General features: G+C 36.7%; 1 protein-coding gene and 1 long non-coding RNA gene across 4 annotated transcripts; one reads left to right on the plus strand and one right to left on the minus strand.

The window, feature by feature from the left end:
* Positions 1 to 26: 26 nt before the first annotated feature.
* LOC149947548 (BET1-like protein) lies at positions 27 to 882 on the minus strand. The gene is made up of 4 exons (XM_090172458.1): positions 696 to 882; positions 492 to 629; positions 345 to 401; positions 27 to 264 (listed from the first exon to the last, which is right to left on the minus strand). The coding sequence occupies exons 2-4, from the start codon at positions 552 to 554 to the stop codon at positions 97 to 99; spliced, it is 288 nt and encodes a 95-aa protein (XP_090028584.1). The 5' UTR covers positions 555 to 629; positions 696 to 882; the 3' UTR covers positions 27 to 96.
* An 887-nt stretch (positions 883 to 1,769) lies between these two features.
* On the plus strand, positions 1,770 to 3,171 carry LOC149947549 (uncharacterized). 3 transcript variants are annotated; one of them, XR_016480418.1, is made up of 4 exons: positions 1,770 to 1,850; positions 1,979 to 2,500; positions 2,590 to 2,663; positions 2,792 to 3,171. It is a non-coding gene; the product is annotated as an uncharacterized LOC149947549 (long non-coding RNA). The 3 variants fall into 3 exon arrangements; XR_016480417.1 differs by having other exon boundaries at positions 2,590 to 3,171; XR_016480419.1 differs by having other exon boundaries at positions 1,803 to 1,850; positions 1,960 to 2,500; positions 2,590 to 3,171.
* The last annotated feature ends 16,176 nt before the right edge of the window (positions 3,172 to 19,347 follow it).

A 19,347-nucleotide genomic window follows, 5' to 3' on the forward strand; every position in this document is an offset into this window, starting at 1 on the left:
AATAAATTAATAAAAATATATTTATCTTTATTGATTGTACAAGGTTAACGTTAAATATGGAAATTTTATATACAAGAACATAAAGGGTATCGAGATTCACCTCTTTATGTGACTTATGAGAAAATAAATTACAATGAAAAATGTTACCAAAAACAAACTGACATGACACATGACTTTTCTATTAGATCTTCCACCTTTCAACATCTTATTAACTCTATTAAGGGTTCCCGAAAGCAAACCTGTAGAACTTTCAAAATCCGAATCCTGGTCATAAAAATTGCAAAATGAAAAGGGAATAACATTTATTCTAAACAGGCAGCTTTGAATATGCTAAGCGAATGTACCATATCATCCAGAAGCTTATTGTGCTCCTTGGCTTCTATTTCAATTTCATGCACAAACTAAAAAGACAGTTTTGCAGTAAAATATACTGGTAGCTATTAAATTGTTACTGCGTAAAATGGGATGTTCCATAAAAATTCATTTCTCACATTTTTAAGTGTTGATATTTTTTGAGAAAGTTGTTCCGTCATTAATCGATTTTGTAATTCCATTATTATGCGAAAATTAAATCAGATCTCAAAAATTAACTCAATGACAGAAAGCGTACTATTTACAGTGGCTGACAGCTGTACGGATAAAATCATAACCTTTTAGATTAATTTAAAATTTCGTAGAATTTAAAAACAAATTACCGTTACAAAAGTGTTCCGTCCAGTAAAATAATAATATTAATTTTCGATGAATTTTTAATTTTGTAATAAAGTAGTCAGAAATACGCATATGTCTAGTACTGTAAGTCAGATTGCCCCCATTAACATAGAAAATCTCATAGGTAACTAGAAGTTCAGCGTTGCCAGCCTGATCGAATAGAATTATCGTACCAACACCCGAAAATTATCGTATTTCAGTTCTATTTATCGTACGCTTCAAAATTATCTAGAGGTCTGACTAGTGAGTAGAAAAGGGGGCGAATTTAAAAGAGGGAACGGTTCTTCTCTCTCTTTAGACGTAGTCTAGATTATCTTTGTTTTAGAAATAGAGGAATAGAGAATCACCGGCAGCGTTGCCATACGTTCTATAATTATGGTACAAATACCATTTTTCATAATATTACAATTGGTACTATTTTTATGAGAGCGTACTATAATTTAGCGTCAAAACTAGTATTTTTCAACTCATTCCTACTGAATTATCGTACAATTGTCAATATCTTACGTTGTAATATCGTACATCCTACTGAATTATCGTACAATTGCCGATATCGTACGTTGTGATATCGTACATCGTACGGAAGGTGAAATTATCGTACAAAACGATAATTATCGTACGGGTAAAGTAGGACTGATGAAGGATAAAATTAGAAAATGTGAAAAATGGGAATTATTCTTTGGGCGCAGTTCCTAACTAAAAGTGAGACTGGACTCGTATTGGCGCCTTACGGCGCCGCGCACTCACTTCGCTCGAGCGCTGGGGGCGCGCGGCGCCACCCCAGCCCCATTCTTGCTAATCAAGCTGTGCCATCTATAACGCAACCTAGAGGACAGTACCTAGTATAGTCTCTTGTGGTGCGAATTAAACAAGGGATAGCGACTGAGAGATGAATAGATCCCACACGAAGGAGTTTTCCCTCCTTCTATTAACTCCACATACGGACATCATATCCAGTGAAAACGTACCTAGTATCTAGCGAATTGAATTCGCCGTAAAAAAAACACATTTCACTTAGCACTTTTTTTTTTAAAATTTAGTATTATCTTGCCGTTAAATCTAATTCGTCATAAGTCCTACCTCACCCAATACGTAAAAAATGGCGAAATATTATGTATTTTCCGAGGTAAATATTGGGGGTAAGTAACAATTTTATATTTATCATATCTTTCTAAATAATAAATTGCGCTTAAAACTTTTGGCATTTCTGTAATCCTTGACAAATAATACACCTAACAAAAACAAAAGGTACTATTCTTAAAAATAGCCCCATTGGTCTCGCAACGCCTTGGAAGCGTCCCCCGCGAGGATCTCGTTCTGGTGGCTCTTATGTCCTCCCTTTCATGAGGACGTCAGTCTGGAGCAGTCTTTGGTCCGGATAAACTCATTTGTGCCATCTTCAGTAAAGGACTGGAACTCGCTACCAGATCACTTAAAGTGTATCCCGCTTCGGCCAAAATTCTCCAAAGAACTAAAACTGTATTTAGGCTTAGATTACTAAACCTATTGCTGTTACTATTATCCTGTATTTTCTTTCTGTAAATACTCTACTTCTGGCGTGATGGGCTTTGCCTTTTGCCAGCTCAATAAACTTTAGAACTTTAGAATCACTAAATTATGTAAACTAAAGTAAGTAACCCAAAAAAATAAAATTCAATATATATTTTTATTTGGTTTCAAGATCTTAGCCGGTAGTAAGCCTAGGCCAAAACACTGACGATTTCACGATTCGAGGAGCTGAAGAAATTAGGAATAGTTAATCATTAAGTGATTGACTCAATTGAATAAAGTAAATTAAGCCAGTAAACGGATTAGAAAATTTAATCAAGATTTTTAAACAAAAGCATGTTAAAATATTACTGTGAATCTCTATTTCAGATATAATAAAGATAATAATGGTAAAAGTGTGTACTTAAGCTCAAAATTCGTGCTTAAGAATTTTTCTCGTTCAGGTAAACTTAACTTCCCTTAATTAGTCTCCAGTAAAAGATAGTCGTCTCTATCTTGATCTAGTTACCCTCTACAAGCTCCTCCATTATCCGAATCAATCTTATTTTTCATATTTGGTCTCTACCTTTAGAACGAGAGGCAACAGTCGTAAGCTATGACTCCGGCACTCTAAATGTGACTCGTTAAAATTATCCTTTTTTCATCGGGCTATTATTCCCTGGAAATACTTCCCAGATGAGATTGTGTGCGCGGGCACTCTGGATGTCTTCAAGAAAAAATTGTCAAATGTCACTTTTTGTAATTGGATTTAACCACCCATGTGGTTTCCTATTTATATCTTAACTCTCAGGCTCTTCGGTCTTCTGACCCTAGCCCCCACCTGGACTCTTGAGAAAAAAAGTACTTAGTTATTGTTTTGATCTCAATCTTTATATTTAACTACATATAATTAGTAGTTACAACTCTACTGAAATTGAAGTTTGATCAAGTTATTTGTAATATTTATATAATTAAGTGATTTCTAATAACTTTGTGAATAAATTTTCCTTTTATATTCTTAAAACTGAAATATTTTATTTAAGTTTAATAAACAATTATAATTAAATACTTTGATAAATAAGATATTGCTCGTTTTACATTGAATTGAATTATTAGTACTGAGTTTTTCCCAAAAACAAAAATAGACCTTCCTCTTTTAACCACCTTTAAATAATGAAAACTTCAGAGCATTTGTAATTTAGATAGTGCAAATCATATAACAGACTATTCAGTTTATTTATTAGCATATGTAAAGGTAATTTTAATTGAAAACGATGCTTTAAAAAACATTTAAGAAAGCAATGTCGACACAGTAAAGGTTGCATCAGTCTTTAGGCTTCCCACTGACCAGCCTTGGAAATAACGGTGGTCAGGTGGTCAAAGACCAGTTAATTAATTGCTCAGACCAGTTTATTTATTCAAAATTTGGGGGGTCACTGGTCACCGTGTCCAGTTTATTAATTCGAAATAATAACAAAAAACAGAAGGTGACCAGTTTAATAATTCCAAATAATAGGAGACGACCTATTAATTTAAGGATTATATCAATTTTGATTTCAATATTCACTGGATTTATATGTACAGCGACTCCGCTTACTACCGCCGCGGGCGCACGTCGAGGTTTTATGTAGAGTCCCTTCGCTCGCATCTCTCGAACGAGTCGAACTGTCTAACCCCCCTCTGGCCTCAAACCCTCAATCCTCTAGTCTCGCTTTCCCTGGAGTACGGTAGGCTACCTGGCTACGCGGTAACGGACCGGAGACTCTGGAGTTACGGGGCCTAGAGAAAGAGAGATAATACGGTAAATTACGAGCGTCTTCTAGGCTATGGTAGTAGTCTTAGTACTATATTGTACTATTCTTGTGGTACTCATAAAATAAAGTTAACTATTTTGAATACGTGTAAAGTTCATGTTACCAACATAATCTAACTTCTAAACATGTAGTATAGGTTTTTTTAGGCTTATAAATGACATTATAACATTTTATATAAGACCAGTTTAATAATTCCTAAGCTAAGGGGTCACTGGTCATAAGGATCAGTTTAATAATTCATATGCTAGGGGGTCACTGGTCATAAGGACCAGTTTAAAATAAAACCTTATTTCCAAGGCTGCCACTGACGTAGAAGACCGAAGAGCAGACGACGGGAAAATGAAAACCTCGCTAAGTAGGCAACCATAGAAATCTCATAGGTAACTAGAATGCTGCCGTGTAACTGGCAAATGGACCAAACGCCGTGGCAGACGATAGCCAGATCTCAGCCAATCAGAGCTCAAAGAGTGGTTCTGCCAAGAATTTAATGTCACCAGAGAGAATGACGTCACCTAGCTCCCACGATAGTAGCGGAACCAAGGAGGATTATTATCCTCCTTGGCGGAACCACTCTACGGCCTCTCATTGGCTGAAGCTTCAAAACGAACTGGCGACAAGCTCGGCCGTAGGCGGCAGCATTCTAGTTACCTATGAGATTTCTATGTAGGCAACCTTTATTAGCGTATTTATGAACCTCGGGTTCTGCCAAGATTTTAACGTCACCAGAGATAATGACGTCACCTAGCTCATTATTGTTCATTACGTCATGGACGGTGTCCATGATTACGTTACCAAAACCGAATTTGCGAACGACAAGTTTTCTGCAGATATAACTTTTTTAATTATTTTTAATATTTTATTTACAAAAATGCCTTCGTGGTGTTTTATTCCGTCGTGTAAAAAGCGTCGATATTCCGGTCGCGAAAATATGTAATTTTCAGGTAATAAAAATTAGTCCTCGGCTAATAAACGGCGGGAAATTTAGATGTTTAGGCTTAATATTTATGAAGCGCACCTGCAAATGAAACGGAGCTATCTTCTTCCAAATAGGTTTACAGATTCCTTATTACAAATATATTTAAGAAAATAAATATTAAATTTAATACTTTTACCATATGTAACATAATTACTCATAAGTATGCCACTAGCTCTATTTCTCCACTAACGGTTTGTTTCACAGATATTGCGTCATCTGTACCCTACGTAATATTTGACGTCATCGAATCTCAAATACCGATAATGCCGTCGTATAATTAGCCATTATTTTAGTAAACAAACCGGTTTGAACAACCAAGGCTTAGGAGCTTAAATGAACTACAATACACTGTCAACTGCTGTTAATGCAATTAATAAAGTTTTCGGAGACTCATTTTCTAAAATAAATTTGCATTGTCAAATAAAAGAAGCAGGTTTATTGAAAAAATAGTTGAAATTCAGGTGAGCTTTTCTGGCGCATCTACAGATTCTTTTGATCCTAGGCCTAACTCTTCTAGGCTTGATATGGGTTCCAGGGTTTTAATAACGCTGGTGGAATATCCCACTTCGACGACTTGTTCAATTTTCGGAAAGCGATCACTTATTGGTCATTTTCCCCAACCTTTTATTTTTCTAAATTACTCATTATTTAACTTCATCCGCACAAACCGAGCGAGTTTATAAATTTCAATAAAGCTACATTGGGCAGACTAAAATTCCGACGCAAAAAATTCCTTCTCAATTTAGAGGTTTTCCATTGGCTTAAATAAATATGTTAGTAGCTAATAGTGTGACTCCCAAAATTACTAGGATGAATAAAAAGGTTAAAATCTAACTTAGTCCACCTTTTTACTGGTTCGTGGTGAACCAAACCGTTAGTGAAGATTTTTGATTGGAATAAAGGTACAGTGGCATACTTATTAGTAATTATGTTACATATGCTTTTACGATTATATTTAAGTTATTACCCGCAAGCTGTTACGATCTCAAAATCGAAAAAAACCCAGCGAAATCCTACGGGAATGTCCCGAGCTTGGCTGTCGATTGCATCGTCTGCAATTAGCCTTTTCAGTTTACGTAGAGCCACGTAGTGGCAAATTCGAGAAGCTCATGAACTGCTGGATTTTCATCTGCTAAGCAGACGATTTTTCAATAAATGCGTTATCTTGCATGTGACGCATCACCAAAGGGAGTTGGAGCGGTATTGTCTCATAATGTCAATGGTCAAGCAAAACCAATCGCTTATGCAAGTAGGACATTAACATCGGCTGAGAAAAACTATTCTTAGATCGAGAAAGAAGCGCTCGCCATCATTTTTGGAGTGGTAAAACTCAAAGACTATTTACTTGGAAGAAAATTTGTGCTAATTACGGATCATAAGCCGTTAGTAACCATCTTAGGCAATATAATGTACGAAGTTGCAAGTGGTAGAGGAGTACTGAGAAAACATCAAAACCAATTACGATGAAGGGAGGAAAATCCAAACATGTACGAAAAGAACACACGAACAGAGGAAAGAAAACCCGGTGGATTCAATATTAATCAAAATATGAAGGTAAACCAAAATCAGGGATACAGGTCAGCTTTAACTACAATTGCACATCAAATACCACCAGTGCAGAACAGAAATAGTCAGTCTGGAATTCAGAGTGTAATCAGAGTAACTATAGTAGCCCTATAAATTCCACAACATTGACGAGCAGCATGCACCAAACCCGACTAGAATCAGCTTGTCGGAATCATGACCAGAGGCATGAAAAGTCAACTCAACTACAGCAGGAACATCCAGTCAACACGCACCAGAATCTTCAAGAGTCATAGATACAAGCCAACAGCCAGTTCCAGTCGACCATTCTCAACCATCATGTCCCCGGTAAAAAACGTACGTTGAAATAAGGTGTAAAAATGGTAATTGTGGTATATAATACGTGTTCATCCCAATATCAACGTTTTGCATACGTTGAATCTTGGTGTGATATTACACGAAGTAAAGTTTACAATAAATACACGTGTTATTAACGTAGTTTTTTAGTATACTCAAACGATTGTTTTTCTGGAAATAAACGTGTGAAAAGCGCCTTTTTAAGTTTAATTTTGCACGAATCGCTTTTGGTGTCCATATATACGTGTTGAAAACGTTGACAATTAATGCTTATACACTCCTTGTTAATAGCGTGTCCTTAAACGAATTCAAAACGTCCAGAACTGGGGTTTGAAACCACGAGATGAATTAAGTGTTAATACAGACGTATCAAAAACGTACGTTTTAATTTACTTTTACACGAATCGCGTTTGGGGTCCATATATGTGTTGAAAACGTTGACAATTAATGCTTATTAATAGCGTTTCCTTAAACGAATTCAAAACGTCCAGAACTGGGGTTTGAAAACCGTTTGATACCACGAGATGAATTAAGTATTAATACAGACGTATCAAAAACGTACGTTTTAATTTAATTTTACACGAATCGCTTTTACCCCGGTAGCAAAAGCACGTTGAAATAATGTCGAAATATGGTAATTTTGGTGTGTAATACGTGTTTGACTCAACGAAAACGTTTTTCTTACGTTGAATAAAGGTGTAAGTCTACACGACGTGAAGTTTACAATAAATACATGTGTTGATAACATTTTTTAGGTACATTGAATAACGATAATGGTTTTCCTTGATTAAATGGTGTTAATAACGTGAAAAGTAAGTAAATTCAAACACGAAATTAATATACTTTAAAAAAACGTGTTGATGTAGTTATATTGTATATTTCTAGAACACTGGTAATATGAAACGGATTTGTCTCTCCAACTAATTTACGAATGTATAACTTGCTAAAATATCTGCTTTTGATAAATAACCAGCGGTTAACGAAGAACGTTTAATCAAAGACTATGAAAGGTTTCATATGAAACCTTTCATAGTCTTTGTTTCCACTAGTCGCTAGTGAAAAATTAAACAAGACGTGGCGTGATTTTATATTTGTTATATCTACGGCGCAGGTGCAAAGGATTAAAAAAAAACTTCCACCTGCAGAGCTTCCACTGAATGGATTTATCAGCCAAATAGTTGATTTTATAAAATGTCTTTACGCTTGCCCAACTTGTTGAAATGTTGCCCTGGAATAGTTCGGCCAATGACTAAGAATCTATATAATAAAACTCTTAAGGCCTTTTCGCCCGACCATTTTCTCCCTCGCCCCTGAAAAGGGAGGCGCCGCTGACGGTGCGGTCTGCGGATCGGACTGGGGATTTTCGGACAACCTTATTCCGTTCTTCTTAAAGAACGGAGGGACACCACAAAATGGTGTTAAAGAAGGGGGGGGGGGGGCGACCACGTGCCACAACATCCGGGTGCTATCGACGAAGAAGCAAGAAGCAGAAAATTTCCGTTAAAACGTACGAAAACATTTTGAAACGCGTACGGTTAAAACAATTTAAAACGCTCACGGTACAGCCATGCAACATAGTTCGGGTACTATCAACGAAGAAACGAAACGTCTTCGTTAGCCTGGAGAGTCAGCCCACTTTCAGGGGCTCCCTGCTTATGCTCAAAGGGAGGAGAACGAAAAGTTACGAGAACATGATGCAACAACGAGCGAAAGTGGCTTGGATATGCAGAAAAGAAAAGAAGTGGGGAGGACGCAAAGTCACCCGAAAACGACACAAATCGACTCCGTGCTAACGAGCAAAAGTGGCTAAAACATATTGCAAATAAACATTCTTTGCCGAACCTTTCCTCAACATCTAGGGACACCAGCAACCCAGTCAGTGGCGGACTGGCCATAGAGTGAACCTGCCCGATGGCAGGTGGGCCCCACGGACCGTTCATGAATTGGGCCCCTCAACCATGATAGCGTTATAGTTGTTAAAGCTGGGGCCATTTGTCTTCTGGCAGCCCAAAATATTAGACACAGTCCGCCACTGAACCCAGTTTTACCAACATACAGTGCGTCGGCAGACATTTATTTGCCGAGCCTTTCCTCAACATCTAGGGACACCAGCCACCCAGTTTTACCAGGGAGGTCGACTGTCACCCGAAAACGACGCATACCGACTCCGTGCTAACGAGCAAAAGTAGTTAACCTAACCCTGTATAAACGGCCTGGCGGGAGGAGCGTGGAGCTTTTCTTCCCGGCGCGAAAGCGCCCCCACTTCCTATCCTTCTAAAAATAAAGAATCCTTGGGCAAACGAAGACCGCGCGGTATAAAGTTCAAGGTGGTTTCTCGGTTAACTTAATTAGTCTTTTTTTTTTATAAAACGATGAAATGGATTTACGTGGGTGTACGGGCAAGTTGGAAGGATCCGCCACTAAACATTTTTAAATGTGGTTTAAAGAGGTTCATCCAGATTCATGGCGCTTCTTATATGAATGCACTTATATTTTTAAAGGGGTACACGTTTATGTTTATAGGGTATATCCCTTCTCTCGATAGGTTATTTTATTTTCCCCCTTATTCTGGCGTTTTTGGAGAGGGACAAATCAGCCATTGGATACAGTGGTTTAAAGGGGTAGGGGGTCTTGCGGGGGTGAAAAAGGGTACCACGGAAATTATTGCATGGGAAAAGGGGGGAGGGGCTTGCTGGGGTGGTTCTACTATAGTTTTTGGGACGAGAAAGATACGAGTTCTTGACCAATACCACAAATAACTTTATATGATTAATTAATGCACATCGAAACAAACAACTAGCTGAGGCGTTGACAGAGGGCGATACCAGCACTGCCAGACTTCTCGCGCCGTTTTGAAGGCGCAAAAAAACTAATCGTCTTATTTCATTGATATTTAGGCATTTTTGACGACGAAAAAATTAAATGCGTTATTCTTTCAATATTTTGACAAGTTTATAGAAGTTTTAAATATGCAAGGACAAGTTTGTTCAGGGAAAACCATAGACATAATAAATAGGATAGACACCCGGCGCTTGGGTTGGCAAGCCTTTATTTACACGCCAGTAAGAAAAAGCAGACGCGGGGGAAACGGCCGAAAATTCGCTACCTGCCGGTCGCAAAAAATATTATTATCACAAGAGCTTTGCGCACCTATTGGTTAATGAAATTGATATCAAGCGCGAAGTTCAAGTTAAGCCTAACTAGACGCAAAAAGTTTGATGGTTACTTTAACGCGAAATTTATTTGTTTATTCAAAATGGTTAAAAGTTGTGCATTTGTTCATTGCCAAACTTATAAATTAACCACCGAGCACAAATGTTTCTTTCCATAGGTTGTAACAGTTTGGAATTATTTATATTAAATTGTTTTAAACTATGGGTTTCCTTTCTCTAAACCTGAAACGCTTTCAAAGTGGATAAAAGCTGCGAATCGTGATGATTTGTACCCAACCAACAATGACTTTGTTTGTAGTTATAATTTTTTGGCCGAAAATATTCAGATTTAAATGGCAAACACAAACTTTTACAAAACACCATTCCAACTGAGAATTTAGTTGATGAAATTGAAATAAGTGACACATTCTTTGATCACAAATCTGTCCGTGTAGGTTTAAGCGGGAAAATTTATTACTATGGAGCAGAAAGCCCTGTTTTTAGGACATTTACTAGTATTTTACTAGGGAAAAAAAGATATTTTGCTCCATGGTTTAACCAATAAGAATAACATTGTTTTTCCAGTAACATACAGTTAAAACATAATTTGTTGCAGAAATGTTACGGTAGAAGTGGTAGTGTAGTAAAGACAGACGAGTCGGGTTCAGAAGCGAGCGGTATTAATAAAGTCTGGAACGTGAAGAAGCAGGTTTTAGTTTTAGCAACCAATCAGTTGAGGAAACTTTATACAATACCGGTATATTTCATGTGTATTGTTTATTTAAGCAAACAATCGGAGAAAACAATTTAACTTCTGTTAGGTTACTTTAAAAAATTATGATATTTTCTTGATTCCGGAGGACTCAACATCTCAATCTAACCCAAAAGAAGACAATGTTTTGATAAGTTCTCTCCACTGTAAATTTTAACTATTATTATTACCGAACACATGTTTGATTCCGAAGTGGGAATAGAACATCACAGAATAAGTTTAATTAAAATTATTATTCATTTCTACAGCAAAGTTAGACTCCACAAACTTGCTACAGAAGGAAAAAGCTATTAGGCATAAATTTTCAAAATAAATATTATTTCAAAATGAATAACTTCCTTTTTTCCAACTTATAGTTAAATATCGACCAGCACCGTGTTACTTAATTTTCGTAGTTCTGTTATATTTTATATCATAGATGTTACTTAAGCCTATTTGGCTTAATATTATTAACCAACAATTTTAAATGAATTATTTGAAACCAAAGATATTAATATACATATAACTAAACATCTACGTACCTTTCGTATAAGTGTCCATTAAATCAATCTACTTATTCATGACTTGAAATTAAATTTTTTGTGTTATATACTCTTTACGAAAGAACATATGATTCTAGACCCTGCCTGGCACGTCATCGTTGACTTCGTTAAGCCACGTGACATTTTATAGTTTTACTAGTTTCCGATAGGTGGTGTTTTCCGGCCGATTTCCCCCGCGTCTGCTAGTTCTGCCCAGAGGTGGGCAAAAATAGTGAGCACTCGTTTTTGAAAATCCTGCAGTAATGAGCGAGCGCTTCAAATTCGAATTCCAGCTGCTCTTGTTCAGCGAGAGGGCTAAATTGAGCAGCCTCTGGGCGAGCGCCGAATAGTTCGCTCCGGCGTTGATGGCTGACGGCGCGCTGAGGGAGATTCCCCCCTCGACGGGTTAGTTCCCTTACTTTTAAGCGCTCACCGCGCGCTGAGCGAGATCTCCCGATCGTCGGAATAGCCCCCTCACTTTTAAGCGACGCGTTAGTACCCTCAGTAGAAAGCGCTGACGCAGCGTTGAGGGAAAATTACCGAGAGAAGGAATAGTTCGCTCAGATTTGAGCGCTAGCTACGCGTGGATTTTGATCACGGTGAGCGACGGTAAAGTTCGTTTACGCAAATCGCTCACAGCGCGGCGAGCAAAAATTTCAAAAATCAAACATTAAACTATTACTCGGCTATGGGTTTATTATTTACTTTTTTATTAATAAAATGAAGGGTACTCTAAACGTCGGGAGTTAATGATATCTCCGATTGAATAAAATTCAAAGGTTCTTCCGAATTTATCCAACGATAAACTAGACTGCAAATATTCCGTTTAGTGTTAAAAGAGCTTTATTAAATATTAAAAGCCACAAATTATAACAATAGGCGCTGGTATACATTCTTTTGGTCTTGACAAACTTGGCAGGTGAAATGGGCTACGCGGTACGCGTTTCTTCATTTTTAGGGGATTGTGGCTCGCGCTACTTTAAAGGAAAATATTAGCGCGCTCTCAACTTAAATTAATGATCGGTACCATAAAAACAAGTGGACATTTACTAACCCCTAATCCAACTCATTTGTAAATCTCCAGAATTTAATAGACAGTTTTAGCAACTACCTACAGGGGCGGTGCCAGAAGATTCTTAGGTGTAGGCTAATAATGTTTATCATTTGTGGGCCCCCTGTTCCTCAATATTGGACTTATAATTCAATTTTGCAAATTCAGGTAATTTATTTATTATTTGATATTAGTGCGGTTTTTAAAATTTTACAGTATTAACTATCATCACATATTTTATTTGAATTTAAAAATCGACTTGATGTGGCCCCGTCAGATCGATTTGTGGGCCCCTATTTGAACACAAAAGTAGGCTATAGCTCGTGTTGCCTACCCCTAACGCCGCTCCTGACTACCTACACCGGGATTTTATTCACAGTGAACGACGACAGAGTTCGTTTACGGTAAATCGCGAAGAGCAAACATTTCAAAAATTAAACTTCACATTTGACGGTATGAACAATTTAATAATAAGATTATTTTTAATGTATATGTAAAATATAATACAATATCTTTGCATATAACCATCTTCGATTTTGTCCATTGTTTATGACATCGACAAAAATAACCATATCATCAAATGATCAAGCTAATTGCGAAGATTCACGGTTTTTAAATAATAATTTTTTTCAGAAAAAAAGGGAGGGGTTGGAATTAATATAATGGCCAGCCTGTGCCAATATTAAAACTGTTTTAGTTCCAAATTGAGGTAACTCGATTTACGCGAATTTTCTTTTTTGCCGTTTTTCAAACTTCCTTTACACTAAAAATATAAATATTACAAATAGCGGCCAATGTATAGTTACAAAGTTATCGATTATTTTCCATTTTTAAAAAGCATTACGTTATAATTTTTTTTCCAATTTAAATAATATTTTTTAGATACCTGGTTTTGAAACTAATAGCGTTCTTTTCGTTTTTATTTCACACCGAATTTTAGTAATAATAAAAATGTTTGAATAATTCTAATGTCTAGTTTGTGCGGGTAACAAAAATCAACAGTGAAGAAGCTGTCAACGATCACCGTCAAGCTCAGCATGTGGGGAGTGGGGACCCGCTGGCTGCCGGTGAGTATGAACAAGGAGGAAGGGGGGTGGCATTACCAAGGTAACCTATTTAAAGTTACTATAGACAGTAGGCTATAATCACTGTGTCGCGCGAAAGCGATCCAAATGTAACGACTGACGATTACGATAAAAATTACATCATTCTTCCGAACTTCAAAAGGGCGTTATTTTATTTCTGGGGGGGGGGGGATTTCTATTTGAACTTGTAATAACTTACACACAAATATTTTCTTTACATTTTTCTGTTTTTATTGCTTACGATGTTACACTTTATATACAATATTGGAAGTATTTCAATATTTATTTAAATCTTCGCTCTTGCTTGATACCTACAAAGATTCTCAAAAAAAATTGTGTGGATCGTGTCATTTTCGCCTAATTTGGTTTGCACATGTTTCTTAACAATGAAACGAAACCAAAATTAGTTACAGACATACGCCAAACGAGGAGGCAATGAACACCGCTAATGCCCCACAATGGAACATTTTGAAAAAAAAAGGATCCACCGTGGAACTTCGTATGTCATTAGAAAGTGTTCATCTTGTAAAATACGGAACAATTAAAACAGCGAATATATTTTAGTTTCAATAGTTCAGCATTTTAGAATCACACAGTCTAATGGTCTTTAGACCAAACGAAGGTGGTCCTGAAAAGGACCGTTTTGGTTTTAGCCAATTATTTGGCTTCTTCTGGTTTTTGAATTTTTGAGACCTTTACGCAAGAACAACCAGCTACAGCCACTTAGGGGGCTTTGTTGGCATTGTCCAACTGCTCCTTATACAACTGGAGTTCAAATTCCATTGCCCCGTTCTTTAACTTGGCATTCATCAGCTCGTCTGGCCTTTGGGCGAGTTCTTGTTCGTTACAGAAAATATCAAAATATTTTTCTGTAAATCGTCCTAAGAAATAAAAAAACAAAAATTATCAAAAATTAGTAACAATAATAATAACTATATGTAAAACTAAGTTGCTGTATTTACGTTTTAGCGATCGGCTTTCAACTTGAAGCTTGAAAAGAGGGGAAGGGGGGTGGAACCTCAACCCCTTTCCAAACTATCCCAATCGTTTCAATTTTGGGACCCGCAGGTGGAGTCCAGACACAAAGGCGTCTCTTTCGGCATCTTAACGAAAAGGCAAAGGTTGACCACTCATAGGAAACGTCTCTTAGTCGCAGCGGGACATGACTAACCAAATATTTCCCCGAAATAGGCATTCACTCGCTAATTTAGGCTTGACTTATAATTTATAATATACATATATAAATATACTTTTCGCTAAACTGAACTCCCCCTAAAAATGAGTCGTATAGCTTCATAGATAGACTAGATCAAAACTAGCCCTTCTGAAACCGAAATAAGTATATAGGAAAACGGAGAAAACCATGTATATTCGGGCCGCGTCTACGGAACGTTAGCTCCAAAGTATATTTTTCTGGACTACGGATAGACTAACATGAAAACGTTAATCAATAAAAATAAAAATACTACGTAATATCATAAATCCATAATTTAATGGAAATAATTCACTAAAATCTATTTACAGAGTGACGTCATCACGGTAAAAAATCGCCCCTAGCGAGATGCTGATAAAGGGCACGTCATACACGAGAAGCCCTCTATATAGAGTGTCTCTTGTAGCTAGTTATCAGTAAACGTTTTGCATATAAAGAATAAGACGTGTCATACTTATGTAACAATATTATTAACTAATGGTATTATTAGCTATTTTTACTACATTTATTTACAATATTTGTTTATTCTGTGTTACTATTTACTAAGTTGCGACTAATCGGGCCGATTAGATATTATTGAACCTTGGAATCTATAGCCGACATATTCAGACATTAGAATAATATTAGTTAATTCAAAAGCATTGAATTGGCGGCTTGGCCCGATTCATAAAATCCTATTTGGCTCTGCAAACCTTTTTTCCCACCTTGGGCTTTTTTTTTTCAACACTGCCCATTCCAGACAGCAAGGGCGCCACTTACTCGTTACAGCACCTGACAAAAATATTAAAATAGGGGGACAGTCGATGGAGGGTTTTTTCTATTTAGCATCGAACCCATTTTCTTCATTCTCGCAGTTTTCAATTTCAACAATAGCGTGTACTTCTTAACGTCATATGACGGGGGGTCAACGCCAGAATTCCGAACTGACGCCAATGAGTCGCCCCTCCCTTGGGTCTTAGCCAATGCTAGGGCAATTTCGAAGTTTCCTATACTTATACCTCGCTTCGTAATCCTTTCTACAATAATAGTATAAATAGTAGGTTCCTTTCTCATTTCGTTACAGTTTCTTGTCGACTTTTCTCAAGTCTGCGTCTTTCGATTCGTATTTCGGTCCTTCCTTAGTTTAATTTTTTCGTGTTTTTTGCTTTAGCTGTTCATAATTTTTCTCGCCTTCGAAGTTTAATTTTTTCGAGTCCATAGTTTTGGAGTTATAGTACTTCGACTGTGGCTTGAGTTTTTTTATTCAGTTTCAGGCTTTAAGTTCGCTTCCGTATTTTACAAGATGAACACTTTCTAATGACATACGAAGTTCCACGGTGGATCCTTTTTTTTTCAAAATGTTCCATTGTGGGGCATTAGCGGTGTTCATTGCCTCCTCGTTTGGCGTATGTCTGTAACTAATTTTGGTTTCGTTTCATTGTTAAGAAACATGTGCATACCAAATTAGGCGAAAATGACACGATCCACACAATTTTTTTTGAGAATCTTTGTAGGTATCAAGCAAGAGCGAAGATTTAAATAATTATTGAAATACTTCCAATATTGTATATAAAGTGTAACATCGTAAGCAATAAAAACAGAAAAATGTAAAGAAAATATTTGTGTGTAAGTTATTACAAGTTCAAATAGAAATCCCCCCCCCCCCCCCAGAAATAAAATAACGCCCTTTTGAAGTTCGGAAGAATGATGTAATTGCGGGTCCCCACTCCCCACATGCTGAGCTTGACGGTGATCGTTGACAGCTTCTTCACTGTTGATTTTTGTTACCCGCACAAACTAGACATTAGAATTATTCAAACATTTTTATTATTTCTAAAATTCGGTGTGAAATAAAAACGAAAAGAACGCTATTAGTTTCAAAACAGGTATCTAAAAAATATTATTTAAATTGGAAAAAAAATTATAACGTAATGCTTTTTAAAAATGGAAAATAATCGATAACTTTGTAACTATACATTGGCCGCTATTTGTAATATTTATATTTTTAGTGTAAAGGAAGTTTGAAAAACGGCAAAAAAGAAAATTCGCGTAAATCGAGTTACCTCAATTTGGAACTAAAACAGTTTTAATATTGGCACAGGCTGGCCATTATATTAATTCCAACCCCTCCCTTTTTTTCTGAAAAAAATTATTATTTAAAAACCGTGAATCTTCGCAATTAGCTTGATCATTTGATGATATGGTTATTTTTGTCGATGTCATAAACAATGGACAAAATCGAAGATGGTTATATGCAAAGATATTGTATTATATTTTATATATACATTAAAAATAATCTTATTATTAACTTGTTCATACCGTCAAATGTGAAGTTTAATTTTTGAAATGTTTGCTCTTCGCGATTTACCGTAAACGAACTCTGTCGTCGTTCACTGTGAATAAAATCCCGGTGTAGGTAGTCAGGAGCGGCGTTAGGGGTAGGCAACACGAGCTATAGCCTACTTTTGTGTTCAAATAGGGGCCCACAAATCGATCTGATGGGGCCACATCAAGTCGATTTTTAAATTCAAATAAAATATGTGATGATAGTTAATACTGTAAAATTTTAAAAACCGCACTAATATCAAATAATAAATAAATTACCTGAATTTGCAAAATTTAATTTTAAGTCCAATATTGAGGAACAGGGGGCCCACAAATGATAAACATTATTAGCCTACACCTAAGAATCTTCTGGCACCGCCCCTGTAGGTAGTTGCTAAAACTGTCTATTAAATTCTGGAGATTTACAAATGAGTTGGATTAGGGGTTAGTAAATGTCCACTTGTTTTTATGGTACCGATCATTAATTTAAGTTGAGAGCGCGCTAATATTTTCCTTTAAAGTAGCGCGAGCCACAATCCCCTAAAAATGAAGAAACGCGTACCGCGTTGCCCATTTCACCTGCCAAGTTTGTCAAGACCAAAAGAATGTATACTAACGCCTATTGTTATAATTTGTGGCTTTTAATATTTAATAAAGCTCTTTTAACACTAAACGGAATATTTGCAGTCTAGTTTATCGTTGGATAAATTCGGAAGAACCTTTGAATTTTATTCAATCGGAGATATCATTAACTCCCGACGTTTAGAGTACCCTTCATTTTATTAATAAAAAAAGTAAATAATAAACCCATAGCCGAGTAATAGTTTAATGTTTGATTTTTGAAATTTTTGCTCGCCGCGCTGTGAGCGATTTGCGTAAACGAACTTTACCGTCGCTCACCGTGATCAAAATCCGCGCGTAGCTAGCGCTCAAATCTGAGCGAACTATTCCTTCTCTCGGTAATTTTCCCTCAACGCTGCGTCAGCGCTTTCTACTGTGAGGGGGCTATTCCGACGATCGGGAGATCTCGCTCAGCGCGCGGTGAGCGCTTAAAAGTGAGGGAACTAACCCGTCGAGGGGGGAATCTCCCTCAGCGCGCCGTCAGCCATCAACGCCGGAGCGAACTATTCGGCGCTCGCCCAGAGGCTTCTCAATTAGAGATAGAGAAAATAAACTCGTTTGCCTTGAGTACTCGCTCACTTGAGCAAGCCGTGTTTAAAACTCTATATGCTCATTTTTCCGAACGCTCGCAACTTTTTGCCCACCTCTGGTTCTGCCCAACGGGGGCGCATTCGGGAAAAAAAGTTGCTCCTCTGGTGAAAACGCTCGTTCTTGCCTTCCTTCTCTTGCGCAGACGTGAGTGATGTCACTGGCTGTCGCTTTCTATTTAATGGGACCTTTTGGGTTTACCGGTATTTGTCTGTCACCTCCGTAGTCACGTAGCAGTCGTAAATATTAGACCGTTATTTGGTTAAATTTTCAAAGTTTAATTTTTTAATTAGAATAGATTAAACATAGCATACATAAAATATTTAGCTTCGTCGTAAAAATTCTGAGACCTATTTTAATTAGTTTGGAAAATTTAAATTAAAAATAAAAACATTTTATGTTGCCAACACCATGTGTTGAAAAGGTTACCATGGAAATGAAATCATGTGATCGCTAGGCACGAACTAAACTTGACATGGGCAAAGCCAGAAACGCGCGAGGAATTCTCACTAACTTCCGTTTCCCATCAGTAAAGTTGATGAGAATGTATTATTTATAATTACGCAGGAATTAATATATATAGAAGTTTCATTTCAAATCAAGGAATACCTCTGCGTATTGTTCCATACCAGAGTGACTGAGAAAAATCATTTCACCTCGGGCAGGAATCGAACCTACGACCTTTGAGTTGATGTCGCGTATTTCGTCACGGAGTTGTAAATGACGTAATTTAAGTCATATCCCGTGAACAAGGTTTCATTAAAGAAAATGCTTTTATGCCATACTTATGAGTGATTATGTTACATATGTACTAAGGTGTAAATAAATAAATACATTCTTGCTATTAATTATTAAATATATAATTAAAACACTAATAATTATTAAATATATAATTAAAACCCTAATAATTATTAAATATAAAAATAAAACACTATTAATAATTAAATATATAAATAAAACACTAATAATTGTGAAATTTATAAAAAAAAAACACTATTAATTATTAAATATACGAAGGAAGAAGAAACGAAGACTGAAACTGTTCCTTTTTTGAAAAACTTTCTTGGGGCTAACAATAGAGGCAGATGTATATCAATTGAAATCGGTGACAAAGAACTTTTACATTTCTTAAATTCCGCTGTCAAGTGACCAGTGCTAGAAGTATCAAGA

Source organism: Leiobunum rupestre, chromosome 4 (genome assembly GCF_980474605.1).
Source record: "Leiobunum rupestre chromosome 4, qqLeiRupe1.1.hap1, whole genome shotgun sequence".
NCBI classification, from domain to species: domain Eukaryota; kingdom Metazoa; phylum Arthropoda; class Arachnida; order Opiliones; family Sclerosomatidae; genus Leiobunum; species Leiobunum rupestre.

Coding starts and splice junctions, on each gene's coding strand:
- LOC149947548 (XM_090172458.1), bottom strand. CDS start 554: ATGGAATTACAAAATCGATTAATGACGGAACAACTTTCTCAAAAAATA. Junction 402..491: donor AAATATCAACACTTAAAAAT/GTGAGAAATGAA, acceptor CTGTCTTTTTAG/TTTGTGCATGAAATTGAAAT. Junction 265..344: donor ATAAGCTTCTGGATGATATG/GTACATTCGCTT, acceptor TTTTATGACCAG/GATTCGGATTTTGAAAGTTC.